Source organism: Macaca fascicularis, chromosome 1, assembly GCF_037993035.2.
Source record: "Macaca fascicularis isolate 582-1 chromosome 1, T2T-MFA8v1.1".
Classification (NCBI taxonomy): domain Eukaryota; kingdom Metazoa; phylum Chordata; class Mammalia; order Primates; family Cercopithecidae; genus Macaca; species Macaca fascicularis.
The window spans coordinates 202,359,147-202,380,657 of record NC_088375.1 but is presented as its reverse complement, the minus strand read 5'-3'; the positions used below and the strand labels follow the sequence as shown (position 1 = coordinate 202,380,657).

At 46.5% G+C, this 21,511-nt stretch overlaps 2 protein-coding genes across 20 annotated transcripts in view; one reads left to right on the top strand and one right to left on the bottom strand.

Moving 5' to 3' along the window:
• ZBTB8OS (zinc finger and BTB domain containing 8 opposite strand) overlaps nt 1-16,877 on the bottom strand; it is a 46,506-nt gene extending 29,629 nt beyond the window's left edge. For 11 of the 18 annotated variants that reach the window (XR_010582976.1, XR_012423239.1, XR_010582977.2 and 8 more), the window contains exon 1: nt 16,733-16,877. Coding sequence is in view for 8 of the 18 variants with exons in the window: in XM_065534316.2 (XP_065390388.1) it covers nt 16,733-16,865 (133 nt within the window). In the remaining 10 variants the exon portion in view is untranslated. Of the gene's footprint in view, nt 1-16,728 lie in introns of all 18 variants that reach the window. The other 7 variants (XR_012423242.1, XM_005544089.5, XM_045375587.3 and 4 more) reach the window with 3 other exon arrangements.
• Nucleotides 16,878-17,477: 600 nt separating this feature from the next.
• RBBP4 (RB binding protein 4, chromatin remodeling factor) overlaps nt 17,478-21,511 on the top strand; it is a 29,503-nt gene continuing 25,469 nt past the window's right edge. The window contains exons 1-2 of one of the 2 annotated variants that reach the window (XM_065534299.2): nt 17,478-17,622; nt 18,215-18,359. In XM_065534299.2, coding sequence (XP_065390371.1) covers nt 17,607-17,622; nt 18,215-18,359 — 161 coding nt within the window. In that variant the 5' untranslated portion in view covers nt 17,478-17,606. Of the gene's footprint in view, nt 17,623-18,211; nt 18,360-21,511 lie in introns of both variants that reach the window. The other variant, XM_005544082.5, reaches the window with a different exon arrangement.

Here is a 21,511-nt window from a genome sequence, read left to right as displayed (position 1 = left end):
AAAAACGAAAAAAAAAAAAAGTGGGGAAGGAGAGGGTCGGGTCCCTAGGATGAACCTAACCCTCCGTGCTTCATTAAAATGCCTGCCTGAGAAAGAGCATCATGGCCAGGAGAATATGTTTGTTCTAGCAAACACTGTAGGCCCCTAAATTTCCTTAGAGCAGGTACTAAGAAGGGCTTACAAATGTGAATATGTATCTCTTAACAACTTTTTTTTTTTTTTTTTTTTTTTGAGACGGAGTCTCGCTCTGTCGCCCAGACTGGAGTGCAGTGGCGCGATCTCGGCTCACTGCAAGCTCCGCCTCCCGGGTTCACGCCATTCTCCTGCCTCAGCCTCCGGAGTAGCTGGGACTACAGGCGCCCGCCACCACGCCCGGCTAATTTCTTTTTGTATTTTTTTAGTAGAGACGGGGTTTCACCGTGTTAGCCAGGATGGTCTCGGTCTCCTGACCTCGTGATCCGCCCGCCTCGGCCTCCCAAAGTGCTGGGATTACAGGCTTGAGCCACCGCGCCCGGCCTCTTAACTACTTATAAATGTCTTCCTCAAAAACCCAAGGGCCATTCCTTTGAAATGTAATCAATGGGAAGGATGGGGCCTTTGTCTCCCAGCCTCTGTGGGAGGAAAGAATCCTAATATCCATAACTGTCAGCTATCAGACACAGCTAGACTAATCACATTTACATTGATTAACTCTTTGTACTTTTTCACTGCTCTGACTCTATTAAGCTCCCCTCTCTCCTCTCCCTTTAAAATGTGGGGTCATCCCCACACAAATCAGAATGGAGCTCAGCTCTTTTCCCTCAGTAGTTATTAAATAAAACCTGTTTTCACTGCTCTGAGTAATGTCCAGTTGTATTTACCTTCGACATGAGTGAAGAAGCCAGACATAAAAGAATCTGGCCGGGCGCGGTGGCTCACGCCTGTAATCCCAGCACTTGGGGAGGCCGAGGCGGGTGCATCACGAGGTCAGGGGTTCAAGACCAGCCTAGTCAACATGGTGAGACCTCATCTTTACTAATAATACAAAATAAAAATAAAAATAAAAATAGCTGGGCGTGGTGGCGCACACCTGTAGTCCCAACTACTCAGGAAGCTGAGGAAGGAGAACTGCTTGAACCTGGGAGGCGGAGGTTGCAGTGAGCCGAGATTGCGCCACCGCACTCCAGCATGGGTGACAGAGCAAGACTCCGCCTCAAAAAAAAAAAAAAAAAAAAAGGAATCTAAACTATGTGGTTCTATCTATATGAAAACTAAAATGGGCAAAATTAAGCTATGGTGATAGAAAACACAAGTGTTTTTCTCAAGAAAAGGGAGTGGAGGATTGACTGGAAAACAGCAAAAGGGAACTTTCTCTGGTGATGGACATGTTCTATAGATTGGATGGAGTGTCGGTTACAACGTGTGTGTGTGTATATATATATACATATATATATATATATACACATATATATAATATATATATATATATTTTTTTTTTTTTTTGGAGACAGAGTCTCGCTCTGTAGCCCAGGCTGGAGTGCAGTGGAGTGATCTTGGCTCACTGCAACCTCTGCCTCCCAGGTTCAAGTGATTCTCCCACCTCAACCTCCTGAGTATCTGGGATTACAGGAATCCACCACTATGCCTGGCTAATTTTTTGTATTTTTTAAGTATAAACGGGATTTTGCCATGTTGGCCAGGCAGGTAAAACTCCTAATCTCAAGTGAACCACCCACCTCGGCTTCCCAAAGTGCTGGGATTACAGGCCTGAGCCACCTCACCCAGACTAAATTATATTTCAATTAAAAAAAAATCAATTTAAAAGACAGTGATACAATGCTATAGGGCAGTGGTTCTCAAATTCTGGAGTCTCCAGAATCCTATTTTTTTTTTTTGAGACAGATTCTCGCTGCAACTTCCACCTCCCAGGTTCAAGTGATTCTCCTGCCTTAGCCTCCCAAGTAGCTGGGACTACAGGCGTGCACCACCACACCCAGCTAATTTTTGTATTTTCAGTAGAGATGGGGTTTCACCATGTTGGCCAGGCTGGTCTCGATCTCTTGACCTTGTGATCCGCCCACCTCAGCCTCCCAAATGCTGGGATTACAGGCGTGAGCCACCACACCCAGCCCAGAATTCTTTATTCTCTTAAAAATTATTGAAGACCCCAAAGAGCTTTTGTTAATATGTGTTATATCGGTTATTAACCACACTGCAAATTTGAAGTGAAAATATTTTAAAATATGTATTAATTCATTTAAAAATAACAATAGGCTGGGTGTGATGGCTCACGACTGTAATCTCAGCACTTTGGGAGGCCGAGGTGGGTGGTTCACCTGAAATTAGGAGTTAGAGAACAGCCTGGCCAACACGGTGAAACCCTATCTCTACTAAAAATACAAAAAATTAGCTGGGGATGGTGGCACAATGCTGTAATCCCTCCCAGCTACTTGGGAGGCTGAAGCATGAGAATCGCTTGAATCCAGGTGGCAAAGGTTGCAGTGAGTTGAGATCGCACTACTGCTCTCCAGCCTGGGTGACAGAGTGAGACTCCATCTAAATAACAATAATAATGATAATAATCCCATTTTATTGAACATAATTTGAGCATTTTTATTTTTTTGATTTTATTTATTTATCTTAAAGATGGAGTTTCCTGGCCAGGCGCATTGGCTTATGCCTGTAATCCCAGTACTTTGGGAGGCTGAGGTGGATGGATCACTTGAGGTCAGGAATTCGAGACCATCCTGGCCAACATGGTGAAACTCCGTCTCTACTACAAATACAAAAATTAGCCCGGCGTGGTAGTGTGTGCCTGTAGTCCCAGCTACTTGGAAGGCTGAGGCAGAAAAGTTGCTTGAACCTGGGAGGTAGAGGTTGCAGTAAGCCAAGATCATGCCACTGCACTCCAGTCTGGGCAACAGAGAAAGACTCCATCTCAAAAAAAAAAAAAAAAAAAAAAAAAGATGGAGCTTCCCTATGGCTAGTCATAGGCACAACCATAGTACAATATATCGTAGTACTCCTGGGCTCAAGTGCTTACCACCATCCTGGCCTTGCATATTTTTATGAAAAGTAACTACATGGTTAAAAAAATTTAGCTGGTCATGGTGGCTCATGCCTGTAACCCCAGCAACTGAAGAAGCTAAGGCAGGAGGACAGATGGAGGTCAGGCATTCAAGACTAGCCTGGACAACATAGTGTGACTCCATCTCTTAAAAAGTTTTTAAAAAACCAGGTGTCGTAGTGCATGCCTGTAGTCCCAGCTACTTGGAAGGCTGAGATGGGGAGGGCTGCCTGACCCGAGGAGCTTGGGCTGCAGTGAGCTAAGAGTACAGTGAGCTGCACTCCAGTGTGGGCAACAGAGTAAGGTCCCATCTCTAAAAAAAAATAAAAGTTATTAATAAAAAAATTAGCGAAGACTGGCACTGTTTTGCATTTTTTCAAATATTTTAAATGTCTTGCAATATATTCATTTAGTCGGAGTGCATAAATAAAATCCAACCTCACAAATATGCAGAAGGAAAATAGAGGAGCATTGTAATATCTTCTTCAAATAATTGTGGATAGGCTGGTCCAAGTGCAGTGATGTTTACAATTAATTCATTATAACCAGTTATAGATTTCTTTGTTCCTTCTCCACTCCCACTGCTTTACTTAACTAGCCTTTAAAAAAAATTATGGATAGTCTCTTTTTATATTATACCAAAACTCAAAACATGGTAGTTTTGTGTTTTTTTTTTTTTTTTTTTTTGAGACGGAGTCTTGTTCTGTCGCCCAGGCTGGAGTGCAGTGGCGCAATCTTGGCTCACTGCAACCTCCACCTCCCTGGTTCAAGCAATTCCCCTGCCTCAGCCTCCCGAGTAGCTGGGATTACAGGCGCGTGCCACCACGCCTGGCTAATTTTTTTTTTGTATTTTTAGTAGAGACGGGGTTTCACCACATTGGCCAGACTGGTCTCAAACTCCTGACCTCAGGCAATCCACCCCTCTTGGCCTCCCAAAGTGCTGGGATTACAGACATGAGCCACAGCGCCCAGCCAAAACATGGTAGTTTTTTCAACATTAGTTGAAATGTGGAATCCATAACCATAACAATGAACTTACCATACCGTGAAATTAAAATCCATTGATCTATTATGCACTTAGAATGAATCTTTTTGTTTTCTTTTTTGAGATAGAGTCTCACTCTGTCATCCAGGTTGAAGTGCAGTGGTACAATCATAGCTCACTGCAGCCTTGACCTCCCAGGCCCAAGTAATACTTCCGCCTCAAGTCTCCCAAGTAGCAAGCACTACAGACACGCACCACCACACCTGATTAATGTTTTGTAAGAGACAGGGTTCTGCCACATTGCCCAGGCTGGTCTCGAACTTATGGGCTCAAGCCATCTGTCCCCCTTTGTTGCGGGAAGTCAGGGACCCCGAATAGAGGGACCAACTGAAGCCGCGGCAGATGAACATAAATTGTGAAGATTTCATGGACATTTATTAGTTCCCCAAATTAATACTTTTATAGTTTCTTACACCTGTCTTTACTGTAATCTCTGAACATAAATTGTGAAGATTTCATGGACACTTATCACTTCCCCAATGAACACCCTTGTGATTTCCTATGTCTGTCTTTACTCTCTTAATCCTGTCATCTTCTTTGTAAACTGAGGAGGATGAATGTCGCCTCAGGACCCTGTGATTGTATCAATTGGACAAATTGTTTGTAGAGCATGTGTGTTTCAACAATATGAAATCTGGACATCTTAAAAAAAGAACAGGGTAACAATAATGTTCAGGGAACAAGAGAGGTAACTTTGAACTGGCCGCTGGTGAGTCGGAAGGAACACAGCTATATTCCTCCTCTTTCATAAGCAAATAGGAGAAATATCGCTGAATTCTTTTTCTCAGCAAGGAACATCCCTGAGAAAGAGAATGCGCCCCAAAGGTAGGCCTATAGACGGCCCCTTTTTAAGGCGTCCCGTTTTTTATGGTCAAAGCCGAAGGGATGAAATAAGCCCCGGTCTCCGATAGTGCTCCCAGGCTTATCAGGATGAGAAAATTCTCACCTAATAAATTGTGGTCAGACAGGTTATCTGCTCTCAAACTCTGTTTCCTGATAAGACGTTATCAATGACAATGCGTGCCCGAAACTTCATTAGCAATTTTAATTTCACCTCATCCGGTGGTCCTGTGATGCTGTGATCTCGCCCTGATCTCTGTGACCCACACCCGATTCATGCACTCCCTCCCCTTTTGAAAATCCTAGTAAAGGCCGGGCGCGGTGGCTCAAGCTTGTAATCCCAGCACTTTGGGAGGCCGAGACGGGTGGATCACGAGGTCAGGAGATCGAGACCATCCTGGCTAACACGGCGAAACCCCGTCTCTACTAAAAACACAAAAAATTAGCCGGGCGAGGTGGCGGCGCCTGTGGTCCCAGCTACTCGGGAGGCTGAGGCAGGAGAATGGCGGGAACCCGGGAGGCGGAGCTTGCAGTGAGCTGAGATCTGGCCACTGCACTCCAGCCTGGGTGACAGAGCGAGACTCCATCTCAAAAAAAAAAAAAAAAAGAAAATCCTAGTAAAAACTAGCTGGTTTTCCTGCTCGGGGAACATCACGGATCCTGCCGACACGTGATGTCTCCCCTGGACACCCAGCTTTAAGTTTCTCTCTCTTACGCTCTTTCCCTTTATTTCTCAACCCAGCCGAGACACTTAGGAAATAGAAAAGAACCCATGTTAAACATCGGGAGCGGGTTCTCCCGATACCCCTTGGCCTCCCAAAGTGCTGGGATTTAGCTCACCAGGCCTGAAAATTCTAATTGGACTTGAAACCTTGAATTTTATCATTACCAACAAATATTGTCAGCTATTTTCCTTAACGTGACAGATCACTGTTCACTTTCAAGAAAATATCTGCCCGCCGGGCGCGGTGGCCCACGCCTATAATCCCAGCACTTTGGGACGCCAAGGTGGGCGGATCACCTGAGGTCAGGAGTTCAAGACCAGCCTGGCCAACATGGTGAAACCCTGTCTCTACAAAAATACAAAAAAAAAAAAAAAAAAAAATTAGCTGGGCGTGGAGGTGGGGCCTATAATCCCAGCTAATCAGGAGGCCAAGGCAGGAAAATCCCTTGAACCTAGAAGGCCAAGTTTGCAGTAAGCCGAGATCCTGCCACTGCCCTCCAGCCTGGGCGATAGAGCAAGCCAAATACTCAAGTCTGAATAACAATAGCATGTCTTTCATTCTTTCAAGGAAAGCGGTCCACGAAAAATGGAGCTAGTTCAGCTCACAACTCAATTACACAAGTTGTTTTTGAGACAGATTTTGCTCTTGTTGCCCAGGCTGGAGTGCAATGGAGTGATCTCAGCTCACCAAAACCTCTGCCTCCTGGGTTCAAGCAATTTTCCTGCCTCAGCCTACTGAATAGCTGGGATTACAGGGATGCGCCTCCATGCCGGGCTAATTTTGTATTTTTAGTAGAGATGGGGTTTCTCCATATTGGTCAGGCTGGCCTCGAACTCCCAACCTCAGGTGACCCGCCCGCCTCAGCCTCCCAAAGTGTTGGGATTACAGGTGTTAGCCACTGAGCCTGGCCAGTTACAGAAGTTCTTTTCCACGAGTAATCAACACTTAGCATGCCACAAAAATACTTTATACATACTTCCAATTTTGTTACACAGAATATTATGAGGACTAAACTCTGATTTTTTTTATCTTGCCCAAATTCCTATCTAAGGGGTTTGGGGAGTCATGCCCTACAAATCATAAATTCTCATCAGAAGGGTTTTATTTAACCCTATATATAGTGACTTACTTTCTAACCTGACTCAGGCATAACATTACAAGATACAAGACAAGGAAGGAAGGAAGAAAATCAAAATATTTTACCCCAAAACATGTTTCTTTGTCATATTTTGAAATGGCCAGGGCTGGGCTTGATGGTTTACACCTGTAATCCCAGCACTTTGGGAGGCCAAGGCGGGCGGAACACCTGAGATCAGGAGTTCAAGACCAGCCTGGCCAACATGGTGAAACTCCGTCTTTAATAAAAATGCAAAAATTAGCTGGGCATAGTGGCGGGCACCTGTAATCCCAGCTACTCGGGAGGCTGAGGTAGGAGAATTGCTTGAACCCAGGATACAGAGGTTGCAGTGAGCCGAGATGGTGTCACTGCACTCCAGCCTGGGCGACAGGGTGAGACTCTGTCTCAAAAAAAACAAAAAAAGAAAGAAAGAAAGAAAGAAATGGCCCGGCAAAGTTGTTCTTTGTGGGGGAGAATTTGCATCCTTAAAGAATCTCTATTAACATAGCTAGATCTTTTTCTTGCAGACCCTCCCAATCTTAAAGATATTAACTAACATCTGAATATCTGAATAGGAAACATTTGTCATCTATTGTCTCTAAGGGCAGCCACTATAAGACTTCAAAAGAACTTTGTTCTCCACAATCTTTTATCTTAACCAGAACATTACCTTTCTATCAATTCTAGGTCTTTTTTTTTTTTTTTTTTTTTGAGACGGAGTCTTACTCTGTCATCAGGCTGGAGAGCAATGGCACAATCTCGGCTTCACTGCAACTTCCGTCTCCTGGGTTCAAGCGATTCCCCTGCTTCAGCCTCCTGAGTTGCTGGGATTACAGACGCATGCCACCATGCCTGGCTAATTTTTTTGTAGTTTAGCAGAGACAGAGTTTCACCATGTTGGCCAGGATGGTCTCAATCTCCTGACCTCATGATCCGCCAGCCTCAGCCTCCCAAAGTGCTGGTATTATTACAGGCATGAGCCACAATCCCAGGTCTTTAGACAAATTCAACCCATTATCAACCCGAAAATGTTTAAATTCACTTATAGCATGGAGGCTCCCCCAACCGTCCATCCCCCTCACCCCTCGGCTTTGAGTTGTCCCACGTTTCTGGACCAAAGCAATGTATTTCTTAAACATATCTGATTAATGTCTCATGCCTCTCTGAAATGTATAAAACCAAGCTGGGCCCTGACTACCTTGGGCACACTGAGCACATGTTCTCAGGACCTCCAGAGGGCTGTGTCAGGGGCCATGGTCACTTATATTTGGCTCAGAATAAATCTCTTCAAATATTTTAGATTTCCACTATTTTGTCAACAATTAAAAAGGCACCTATTCAGAATATTAAAAGTTAAGATTTCATAACATCAACAGTTCTTACTGATTCATTAAAGATATTCTTTATTTATTTATTTATTTTTGAGACGGAGTCTTGCTCTGTCGCCCAGGCTGGAGTGCAGTGGCGCGATTTCGGCTCACTGCAACCTCTGCCTCCCAGGTTCATGCCATTCTCCTGCCTCAGCCTCCTGAGTAGCTGGGACTAAAGGCACCCGCCACCACGCCCGGCTAATTTTTTTTTTTTTTTTGAGACGGAGCCTCCCTCTGTCGCCCAGGCTGGAGTGCAGTGGCCAGATCTCAGCTCACTACAAGCTCCGCCTCCCGGGTTTACGCCATTCTCCTGCCTCAGCCTCCCGAGTAGCTGGGACTACAGGCGCCCGCCACCTCGCCCGGCTGGTTTTTTGTACTTTTTAGTAGAGACGGGGTTTCACCGGGTTAGCCAGGATGGTCTCGATCTCCTGACCTCGTGATCCGCCCGTCTCTGCCTCCCAAAGTGCTGGGATTACAGGCTTGAGCCACCGCACCCGGCCTCGGCTAATTTTTTGTATTTTTAGTAGAGACGGGGTTTCACTGTGTTAGCCAGGATGGTCTCGATCTTCTGACCTCGTGATCCGCCCACCTCGGCCTCCCAAAGTGCTGGGATTACAGGCATGAGCTACCACGCCCGGCCTAAACAATTTTTTTAAAAGAATATCTTTGGCCGGGCTTGGTGGCTTACGCCTGTAATCCCAGCACTATGGGAGGCCAAGGCGGGCGGATCACGAGATCTGGAGATCAAGATCATCCTGGCCAAAATGGTGAAAACCTGGCTCTACTAAAAATGCAAAAAATTAGCTGGGCGTGGTGCAGGTGCCTGTAATCCCAGCTACTCTGTAGGCTGAGGCAGGAGAATGGCCTGAAGCCAGGAGGCAGAGCTTGCAGTGAGCCAAGATGGTGCCATTGCACTCCAGCCTAGGCAACACTGTGAGAATCTGTTTCAACGACGACAAAAAAAAAAAAAAAATGTTTACAGATGTGAGCCACTGTACTTGGCCTTTAGTTTGTTGTTGTTGTTGTTGTTTTTTTAAGAGACGGGTTCTCACTGTCTACCAAGGTGGAGTACAGTGGCACAATCATGGCTCACTGCAGCCTTGACCTCCTGGGCTCAAGAAATCCCTCCTGCCTCAGGTAGCTGGGACTGAGGGCATGCACCACCATGCCTGGCTTTTTTTTTTGAGACTGAGTCTCACTCTGTTGCCCAGGCTGGAGTGCAGTGGTGTGATCTCAGCTCACCAAAATCCCCGCCTCCCAGGTTCAAGCAATTCTCCTGCCTCAGCCTCCCGAGTAGCTGGGACTGCAGGCATACGCCACCACACCTGACTCATTTTTGTATTTTCAGTAGAGACGGGGTTTCACTATGTTGGCCAGGCTGGTCTCGAACTCCTGACCTCATGATCCGCCCGCCTCAGCCTCCCAAAGTGTTGGAATTACAGGCATGAGCCAACATGCCCAGCCCTGGCTAATTTTTTTTTACTTTTTTTTTTCTTTTTCTATTAAAAAGATGGGGGTCTCACTAGGTTGCACGCGTTGCTCAAACTCCTAGCTTCAAGTGATCCTTCCACCTTCGCCTCCCAAAGTGTTGGGATTATAGGTGTGAGCCACTGCTCCCAGCCTAAGAATGTTCTTTTCTTTTTCCTTTTTTTTTTTTATTTGGAGTCAGGGACTCTGTCGCCCAGGTCGGGAGTATTGTGGCATGATAACAACCCACTGCAACCTTGAACTGCTGAGCTTGAGCAATCCTTCTGGCTCAGCTTCCCCAGTAGGTGGGACTACAGGACTACACACACATGCCACCACACCCAGCGGTTTTTTTTTTTTTTTTTTTTTTTTTTTGTAGAGATGTGTTTCACTGTGTTCCCCAGACTAATCTGGAACTCCCAGGCTCAAGAAATCCTCTGGCTTAGGCCTCCCAAAGTGTTAGGATTATAGGCATGAGCCACCTCACCCAGGTGTTTAATTTACTAACATGTACTTAAAAAAAAAAAAAAAAAAAAGAAGCAACTGGACATGGTGGCTCATGCCTATAATCCCAGCACTTGGGGAGGCTGAGGCGGGCAGACCACAAGGTCAAGAGGTTGAGACCATCCTGGCCAACATGGTGAAACCCCGTCTCTACTAAAAATATAAAAATTAGCTGGGCATGGTGGCACATACCTGTAGTCCCGGGTACACAGGAGGCTGAGGCAGGAGAATTGCTTGCACCCAGAAGCAGGAGGTTGCAATGAGCCGAGAGGGCGCCACTGCACTCTAGCCTATCAACAGAGTGAGACTTCATCTCAAAAAAAAAAAAAAAAAAAAAAAAAAAGTCATTTTCACTGAAGAATGTCATTACGGCTAGGTGCAGTGGCTCACACCTGTAATCTCAGCACTTTGGGAGGCCAAGGCAGGAGGATTGCTTAAGGCCAGGATTTCAAGACCAGCCTAGGCAACATGGCAAGACCCCATCTCTACAAAAAATAACATAATTAGCTAGGTGTGGTGGCCAGGCATATAGATAGTAGTCCCAGCTACTCAGGAGGCTGAGGTGGGAGAACAGCTAGGAGTTCAAGTTTGCAGCAAGCCATGACAGCGCCACTATACTCCAGCCTGGTAGACAGAGGCTTTCTAGCATGCAGTTTGGTGCTGCTGTCTCTATTTGTGCTAAGGGGCCAAGAGATTTTGTTTTTGCTTTTTTTTCACAGATAGGTTCCTGCTATGTAGCTCAGGATGGAGTGCAGTGGGGGCAATTATAGCTCCAAAAGATAGAGCCCAGCCTTGCTCTGTAGCCCAGGATAGAGTGCAGTGGTGCAATTACAGCTCCAAAAGACCGAGCCCAGTCTCAAACTCCTGGATTCAAGTTATCCTCCCACCTCAGCCTCTGGAGTAGCTGGGACTACAGGATGGGGCCAGTTTTACCAGCCATTGATTTTGTACCACCAGTACAAATATCAACACAGTGAAAACAGTAACATCTCAGTATTATTATGAAAATAGTTTTGACATCACAGCCCCTTTGGAAGGGTACAGGGAAACCCAGGAATACAAAGATTACATTTTGAGAACTGCTATTATACTACTTATACAAGTATACTCAGTTTCTGAATATTAACTTATGACACGGGCACTCTTCTATAAGTACATCATACTTCAGTAAAAGATATATTTTCGCTGGGTGCAGTGGCTCATGTCTGTACTCCTAGCACTTTGGGAGGCCAAGTCGGGCAGATCACCTGAGGTCAGAAATTTGAGACCAGGCTGGCCAACATGCTGAAACTCCATCTCTACTAAAAATGAAAGAGTAGCTGGGTATGGTGTTGCACACCTGTAATCTTGGCTATTCGAGAGGCTGAAGTGGGAGGATCATTTGAGTCCAGGAGGCAGAGATTGTAGTGAGTCAAAATCGCGCCACTGCACCACTCCAGCTTGGGTGACAGAATGAGACTGTCTCAGGAAAAAAAAAAAAAAAAGATTTTTTTTCCTTGGTATCTAATTCCAGGTGACTCAATTAAAGTTTTTTAGATTTTTTTTTTTGTTTTTTATTTTTTGAGACGGAGTCTCGCTCTGTCACCCAGGCTGGAGTACAGTGGTGTGATCTCGGCTCACTGCAAGTTCCACCTCCCTGGTTCACACCATTCTCCTGCCTCAGTCTCCCGAGTAGCTGGGACTACAGGCGCCCACCACCACAACCGGCTAATTTTTTGTATTTTTAGTAGAGACGGGGTTTCACCGTGTTAGCCAAGATGGTCTTAATCTCCTGACCTCATGATCCACCTGCCTCGGCCTCCCAAAGGGCTGGGATTACAGGCATGAGCCACTGAGCCCAGCCTTCATTTTACTTTCTGAGACAGAGTCTCACTCTGTTGCCCACGCTGGACTGCAATGGTGCCATCTCGGGTCAAAGCAAACTCCAATTCCTGGGTTAAAGCAATTCTCTCCTCAGCCTCCCTAGTAGCTGGGATTACAGGCATGCACCACCACAACCATACCTATCTAATTTTTATTTTATTTTATTTATTTATTTATTGAGACAGAGTCTCAGTCTGTCACCAGGCTGCAGTGCAATGGCGTGATCTTGGCTCACTGCAACCTCTGACTCCCGGATTCAAACTGGGATTACAGGTACATGCCACCAAGCCCAGTTAATTTTTTTTGTATTTTTAGTAGAGACAGGGTTTCACCATGTTGGCCAGGATGGTCTCGATCTCCTGACCTCCCAAAGTGCTGGGATTACAGGCATGAGCCACGGTGCCTGGCCTAATTTTTATATTTTTAGTAGAAATGGCATTTCGCCATGTTGGCCAGGCTGGTCTCCAACTCTTGGCCTCAAGAGATCCACCCACCTTGGCCTCCCAAAGTGCTAGGATCACAGGTGTGAGCCACCAGGCCTGGCCACAGGTTATTCAATAAAAGTTTTCTTTTCAAATGTATAGAAACAAAATAGGAAAATTATTTTAAAATCTCAGTGGACAAGGCCTTCCCTGAGTATGACATCTTATCTTAGAAGCCATAAAAGAAAGGGTTGACTGGGCGTGGTGGCTCATGCCTGTAATCCCAGCACTTTGGGAGGCTCAGGTGGGCGATCACTTGAGGTCAGGATTTCAAGACCATCCTGGCCAACATGGTGAAACCCTGTCTCTACTAAAAAAACACAAAAATTAGCCAGGCGTGGTGGTGGGCGCCCGTAATCCCAGTCATACAGAAGGTTGAGGCAAGAGAATCACTTGAGGCCAGGCACAGTGGCTCACACCTGTAATCCCAGCACTTTGGGAGGCCGAGGTGGGTGGATCACAAGGTCAGGAGTTCAAGACCATCCTGGCTAACACGGTGAAACCCCATCTCTACTAAAAATATCAAAACATTAAACGGGCGTGGTGGCGGGCGCCTGTAGTCCCAGCAACTCAAGAGGCTGAGGCAAGAAAATGGCGTGAACCTGGGAGGCGGAGCTTGCAGTAAGCAGAGATCGCTCCACTGCACTCTAGCCTGGGCGACAGAGTAAGACTCTGTCTCAAAAAAAAAAAAAAAAGAGAATCACTTGAACCCAGGAGGCGGAGGTTGCTGTAAGCTGAGATGGTGCCACTGCACTCCAGCCTGGGAGACAGAGCAAGACACTGTCTCAAAAAAAAAAGAAAAGAAAAAAAGAAAGAGTTGGCCAGACACAGTGGCTCACGCCTGTAATCCCAGCACTTTGGGAGGCCGAGGGGGGTGGATCACCTGAGGTCAGAAGTTCAAAACCAGCCTGGTCAACATGGTGAAACCTCCTCTCTACTAAATATACAAAAATTAGGCGGGCTTGGTGGCGGGTGCCTGTAATCCCAGGTACTTGGGATCTAAGGCAGGAGAATTGCTTGAACCCAGGAGGCAAAGGTTGCAGTGAGCTGAGATCGCACCATTGCACTCCAGCTTGGGCAACAAGAGCGAAACTTCATCTCAAAAAAAAAAAAAGAAAAAAAAATTAGCCCGGTGTGGTGATGCATGTCTGTAATCCCAACTACTCAGGAGGCTGAGGCAGGAGAATTACTTGAACCTGGGAGGCGGAGGTTGCAGTGACTGGAGATCGTGCCACTGCACTCCAGCCTGGATGACAAAGCGAGACTCCGTCTCAAAAAAAAAAAAAAAAAAGAAAGGCTTAATGCAGGGGGTCCCCAACCCCCAGGCTGGTACCAGTTGGTGGCCTGTTAGGATCCAGGCAGCACAGCAGGACATGAGCTCACAAAGTTTCTTCTATATTTACAACCACTCCCCATTGCCTACATTACTGCCTGAGCTCCACCTTCTTTTGGATCAGGCGCAGCATTAGATTCTCATAGGAGCTTGAACACTATTGTGAACTGCACATTGGAGGGATCTAGGTTGTGTGCTCCCTATGAGAATCTAAAGCCTGATGATCTGTCACCCCCATATGGGACCACCTAGTTGCAAGAAAACAAGCTCAGGGCTCCCACTGATTCTGTATTACAGTGGGCTGTATAATTATTTCATTATATATTACAATGTAATAAAACTGAAATAAAATGCACAATAATGTAATGCACTTGAATCATCCTGAAACCATACTCCCCTACAACGCCCATTGGTGGAAAAACTGACTTCCGTGAAACCAGTCCCTGGTGCCAAAAAAGTTGGGGACCACAGGTTAATGAGCTGCACTGCATAACAATACTATCTGCCTAGTAAGAAAAACTAGTAACCCAAGAGAAAAAAAAATAACCCAAGAGAAAAAAGGGCTAAGAATATTAACATACACACCCCAGTATGGGAAATACAAATAGCTTCCAAAACACTATAATATGTTCAACTTCACTTACAATAAGAAAAATACAGTAAGTATACTTTACAAATTGGAAAAGGCCAAAAAGTATGGTAACGGTAAAAGTGGGAGGAAAGAGGCACATTCACACAATACTAGTGAAAGTATAAATTGGTACAACTTCTATAGAGAGCAATTTGGCAATAACTGTCTAAGTTAAAATATCCTTTTAAAAAACGTATGAGTCTTAGCAACGGAAACAAAAAAAAACGCACATATCCTTTGGCAAAGCAATTTAACTTGGAGAACTTGATTCTACAGATTCACTTGCACATGTACAAAACAATGGATGTACAAGTGTATTCACTGCTGCACTGTTTCTAATACCACAAGAGTAAAAATAGCCTAAACATCCATCAACTGAAAACTGGTTAAAGTAAATGCTAGAACATCTAGGTATGTACATGTAAGAAAAAGGTAACGATGACTGCCCTATAGAGGGGAACTAGGTGGTTGGGGATGGGGGCTGCCAGAGTTACTTTTCACTGCGTTACGTCACACTTTCTGAATTTCGAATCAATATATATGACTTATTAAAAATAATTGTTTTTTTTGAGACAGAGTCAGGCTCTGTGGCCCAGATCTGTCACCCAGGCTGGAGTGCAATGGCGCAACCTCAGCTCATGGCAACCTCCGCCTCCCGGGTTCAAGCAATTCTCCTGCCTCAGCCTCCCAAGTAGCTGGGATTACAGGCGCCCACCAACATGCCCATCTAATTTTTGCATTTTTAGTACAGATGCGGTTTCACCATGTTGGCCAGGCCAGGCTGGTCTCAAACTCCTGACCTCAGGTGATCCACCCGCCTCAACCTCCCAAAGTGCTGGGATTACAGGCGTGAGCCACAGCATCCAATCTTTTTTTTTGGGGGGGGGGCGGGGACAGTATCCCTCTGTTGCCCAGGCCGGAGTGCAGTGCTGTGATCTCAGCTCATTGCAACCTCCACCTCCTGGGTTCAAGCAATTCTTCTGCCTCAGCCTCCCGAGTAGCTGGGATTACAGGCGCCCACCATCATGCCCAGCTAATTTTTGCATTTTTAGTAGAGACGGGGTTTCACCACGTTGGCCAGACTGGTCTGGAACTCTGACCTCAGGGGATCCACTCATGTCGGTTTCCCAAAGTGCTGGGATTATAGGTGTGAGCCACTGCGCCCGGCCTATATTTTAAAATTGTTTTTAAGTGAGAGAAGGGGATATGCTAGGAGGTATGCCAGGTCCAGAAAGCACAGAGCCTAGAATACTATGGTAAATAAGTAGATTTTACAGAGAGGACAATGAGAAATTAATGAAAGTTTTTAAGCAGATAAATAAAAGTCAGATTTGTGCTCCCCAAACCACAGCTACCTTTAGGGATGACAGCTTAACGTTTAATATAGAATTTAAGAGACGAAGATAGGTTATGTGATTTGCCTAAAGTCACTAAGCGAATAAATGGCAAAACCAGATGGGCGCTGCAGCGCGGGCTATGATCTCTTCATTGCACTCCAGCCTGGACGACAGAGCGAGACCCCATCTCTAAAAACATATATATATATATGTATTTTTTTTTTGAGACAGTTTCGCTCGTTGCCCAGGCTGTAGTGCAATGGGACGATCTCGGCTCACCGCAACCTCCGCCTCCCAGGTTCAAGCGATTCTCCTGCCTCAGTCTCCCGAGTAGCTGGGATTACAGGCATGCGCCACCACGCCCAGCTAATTTTTTATTTTTAGTAGAGACGGGTTTTTTCCATGTTCGTCAGGCTGATCTTGAACTTCCAAACTCAGGTGATCCGCCCGCCTCGGCCTCCCAAAGTGCTGGGATTACAGGCGTGAGCCACCGCGCCCGACGTAAAATAATCATTTTTAAAAATCACAATCATAAATGGCAAAACCAGGTCTTTTTGCTAATATGATCGAGGTGAAACATCAAGTTAGAAATCCCCTAATTAGCTTTCCGAGTCCTCTAACCTGGCACACTCTTATCTCACCGTTGGGAAATACATGGGAGTAACAACCCTGCAAACGCCTGAAAATATGGTTATCTTTAGAATTTACGAAGATAAATGTGATTAGGCACATGTGAAAGAAGTTCAAGAGACTGTAAATGAGAGAGGCCAGGTTTCGCGACTATTAAACCAGGTGGCTTTTTCCTTCAGCATCCCCAGGACAAGTACGAATGAGACTATAACACCCGGCACAAATGGGATCACGCTTGAAGTACCTATGGGGCAAAGGAGAAAGAGTAGCAGGAAGCTGCGGGTAAGGAGAGAGGATGCCTGTGTGCTCACATCTAAAGAGAGAAGTAAGCCACCTACTCACACTCGTACTTCCTATTGACTGGCGGATACTTGGCCTTGATCGCCTTCTGTTCCTCAGTCAAATTGTAATCTCTAACATCTTCCTCCTCCTGCGCCATCACTGCAGGATTAGACACTCTACTTCCGCCCTTCATCCGCCGGACTTCGGCCCGCAGTTACTACTTCCGCTCTAGACCCCGCCCCTGAGCACACACCCCTAAAGAACCACAGTCCGTTCTCGGAGTTGGCCGCTAACCTGCTTTAGTCCCGACCCTGTTGCTTGGATCACATGTTTAAAAGGCCAAAACCCCATCTTCTGCCCTCCCTTCATTACTAGTTCCTTCTCAAGACTAAGGGAAAACGTTGAAGGGCACCTTGAATGAAACCCCTCTGGCTCTGAGTGGCGAGGTTCTTTTCCCCGCCTCACCCCCAAAATTTATAATTAGACCCGAAGTCATTCTATATTTTTCATCTCAGTACTCTGAAAGGGTTGTAAGCTTAACAGCCTTCAAGAAAATGGCTGCCCTCGGGCCGCGGGAGTGTGTGGACTAAACCTCTCTCACGTGACCCTGGCCGGGCGCAGTCCCGTCAACGCTGTCGCGCGCAGTCGCTAGAAGTCGGCGGCGGGAGGTGTTGGGGGAGGGGCGGAGCGCGCGCCTCGGTCCCCGCGGAAAGCTACTCCGCGCGTCTGGATAGGTCGCAAGCGCGGCTTCCCCGCCCTTCCCGCCGTTAGGAGCGCTCCGATTGGCTGATGTTGGCGCGAAGGTGCGCGAGTCGGCCCTCGCGCTGGGGGCGCAGGAAACAATAGAGGCCGCGCGCGCAGAGCGAGCGCCTGCTGCCTCCCCGCCCCTCCCGGAACGCTCGACCCTAGGGTTCCCCCGGCTCGTCTGCCCGCCATGGCCGACAAGGAAGGTGAGGGTTCCGGGGCCGCCCCAGGAGGGCAGCGGGTGCCGGGGCTGAGCCGCGGCCTCGACACGGCCTAACAGTGAGGGCAGGCCCGAGTTTGCCGAGTGCAGTTCCCGGTACCGAAGGCGTGAAGAGGGAACTCCCCGCGGGGCGGGCTAACGGCTCGCGGGTTCCCTGGGACCGACGTCCGTCGCCGCTGGCGAAGCTGGCGGTGGGGCTCCCGGCGGTTGTTTGTTCCTCCTCCTGCCCTCGATATCGGTCTCTCGGCCTCTGTCCCGAGCCTCGGGACACCGCTTTCTACCCACAAGGCTCGGAGCTCGGGCCTTCTAGTCGGGCTTGTGAGTTTCAGCGCGCGCGAGCGTGCTCCGAAGGCCTGGCCCGGTGGCGTGGAACGGGTAACGGAGTGTTTGGCGGGGATGCCCCGAGGAGTTCTGGCGCCGCGAAGGTGGAGAGGAGTGTGGGTACCTCTGCCGTGGGGATTTAGACAAATCACCTCCATTTCAGAGTGAGGTTGTAGGAGTCATGCTGGTAGCTTTGCAGAGGATTACCCAGTTTCCGTTTGTTTGCTAACTTAATTTGTTTTAAAAATTTTTAGCAGCGTTCGACGACGCAGTGGAAGAACGAGTGATCAACGAGGAATACAAAATATGGAAAAAGAACACCCCTTTTCTTTATGATTTGGTGATGACCCATGCTCTGGAGTGGCCCAGCCTAACTGCCCAGTGGCTTCCAGATGTAACAAGGTGACATGACTCTACTGAACGTTATTTTGATGTGTCTTCAGTGTAGATTTCTCATACTGATTTTCTGTTTTCCGCTCTTCAGTCACCCGGAGAAGGCATGTGATCAAAACCTCTTTGTGACATTTTTTCTAGGCCACAAAGGCAAAATAACAAAATGATTTTGTAATTTACCTGACAAGAGAAAACATTGGCGTTTTCTTTCTCTGATACTGAATTGAATGGCTGTAGCTGATGATAATACCTGTAATAATAATAGCTGTACCAAATAATAGTACAAAACTTGTCAACTTTCAAAAACTATTATGGCCAGGAGCAGTGGCTCACCCTTGCAATCCGAGCACCTTGGGAGGCCCAGGCAGGAGGCTTACTTGAGGCCAGGAGTTGGAGACCAGCCCTGGGAGCATAGACCCCCGTCTCTACCGCCCCCCACCCCATAAAAGAAAAAAGTATTACCATGAGTCCAGTCCTTACAACAAAACTTTTTTTTTTTTTTCTTTTTGAGACGGAGTCTCACTCTGTTGCCCAGGCTGGAGTGCAGTGGCGCGAGCTTGGCTCACTGCAACCTCTGCCTCGCAGATTCCAGCGATTTTCCTGCCTCAGCCCTCCCAAATAGCTGGGATTACAGGCACCTGCCACCACGCCTGGCTAATTTTTTTGTATTTTAAGTAGAGACGCAATTTCACCATGTTGGACAGGCTGGTCTCCAACCCCCTAACCTGTGGTGATCCGCCCGCCTCTGCCTCCCAAAGTGCTGGGATTACAGGCGTGAGCCACTGAATCTGGTCTCAACAAAACTTAGTTTGAATTCTCATAGTATGTCATGGTACCTGCCTTCAGGGAGCACATTGTCTAGTTGAAGTGGCAGATACAAACTAATAATTATAATTATATATGATGACAGCAGTTGTAGAGAGATAATTAGGGTACCTAGAAAACACCTGAAAGTGGAATGGTTTTCTTATAAGGGGTTTGGGCATAGTGAGCGCTATAAAGATTAATCCCATGTTTTTTACATGCAGCTTATCTCTAATAGAGGGGATAAAATATTTAGTTTGCATTTATTGGGCTGTATTAGGTGCCACATTTCAGGGGATCCAAATTAGTTATAATTAGCATAAAAGTGGCACAGAAAATTATCAGAGGGAGGAAAATTTGCCCAATTGGAGTATCAGGAAAGGCTTCTAGGAAGAAATGACAATGCAGAAAACAAAGAGGAAGAAATTTAGATGATACTAACATAAAGTTTTAACAAGACCATTGCGCCATTTGAAATAACGGATTTTCTGTTACAAAACTACCTGAGTTTTCCGAATAACATTCAAAAGCGATTGTGTGCTAAGTAAGTAAATTCCTTCAAAACTCAGATCTTTAAAAGTCAAGATAATTGCAAAATGTTATTAGACTATGATGCAGCTCAACAAATAATAGAAATTTGGCAGAAATTATACTAGTAATCTAAGAATGAGGCTGCTACCTTTACAGTGGCATAAAGAAAACTAGAGAAATCTGTCCTAGGGATGTTACACAAAACCATAGTAAAAGACTAGAAATTTGGAGTTAGAAGCTTTTGGTTTTTTTTTTTTACAGTTAAATGTTTTTACCACTGCCCAACAATGCAAGAAACAGTTTTACTACATTTTTGCTCCAACAACAGTTGGAGTAAAACTCATTTGTTTGTTTTTTTGAGACAGTCTCACTCTGTTGCCCAGGCCGCGATCTCCGCTCACTGCAAGCTCCGCCTCCCGGGTTCACGCCATTCTCCTGCCTCAACCTCCCAAGTAGCTGGGACTACAGGCGCCCGCCACTATGCCCGGCTAATTTTTTGTATTTTTAATAGAGATGGGGTTTCACCGTGTTAGCCAGGATGGTCTTGATCTCCTGACCTCGTGATCCACCCGCCTCGGCCTCCTAAAGTGCTGGGATTACAGGCGTGAGCCACTATGCCCAGCCTAGAAGCTTCTTTATCATGACCAGGAGTTCCCACATTCAATTGATCATCAGAATTGCTTGGGGGAATTCAGGATAATTGGAATCATTTCTGTCAAGAGTTTTCAGTGGTAATTCAAACCATTTGAGAGCTTGTGAGCTGGGCATGGTGGCTCACACGTGTGGCTCACACGTGTAATCCCAGCACTTTGGGAGGCTGAGGCAGGCAGATTGCTTTAGGCCAGGAGTTCAAGACTAGCCTGGGCAACATGGTGAAAATCCCGTCTCTACTAAAGTTACACATATTATCCGGGCATGGTGGTGTGTACCTGTAGTCCCAGCTCCTCGGCGGGGGCTGAGGCAGGAGGATCACCTGAGCCTTGGGAGGTCAAGGCTGCATTGAGCTGTGATCCTACTACTGCACTCCAGCCTGAGCTACGGAGTGCCACCCGGTCTCAAAGACCTTGTGGCAGAGTACTTAATGAGAAATGTACTTGAATGGCGATTCCAGATTTACTATAGTCATATGCTAAATTGTGCTTATTGGACTAGTGGATCACAAATATTGGCCACCCCATACCTACTAAACATTCTAGAACCACTACTCTTCAGAAACTTCCCAAGTAATAGAATGACTAGCTAGGTTTCGAAAGCAAGAATTAAAGACTTAATTCCCCAAAGCTGAAATCTGTGCTGTCATCTTAGTAGTTTTCTGCATTAGCAAATCTATATAAATGTGAGAATTGGTTTTTTGTTGTTTTGACACGAAGGACGGAGTTTCACTCTTGTTACCCATACTGTAGTGGAGTGGCATGATCTCAGATCACTGCAACCTCCGCCTCCCGGGTTCAAGTGATTCTCCTCCCCCGGTCTCCCAAGTAGCTGGGATTACAGGCACCCGCCACCATGCCCAGCTAATTTTTTGTATTTTTAGTAGAGGGGGTTTCACCATGTTGTCCAGGCTGGTCTCAAATTCCTGACCTCGGGTGATCCACCTGCCTCAGCCTCCAAGAGTGCTGTGATTACAGGCGTGAGCCACTGCACCTGGCCGAAAATTGTTTTGAGACAGGATCTTGCTCTGTTGCGCAGACTGGGTTGCAGTGGCACAATCAGAGTTCCCTGCAGCCTTGACCTTCTGGGCCAGGGGATCCTTCTGCCTCAGCCTCTGGAATAGTTGAGACTACAGGCACACGCTACCACGCCTAGCTAATTTTTGAAAAATTTTT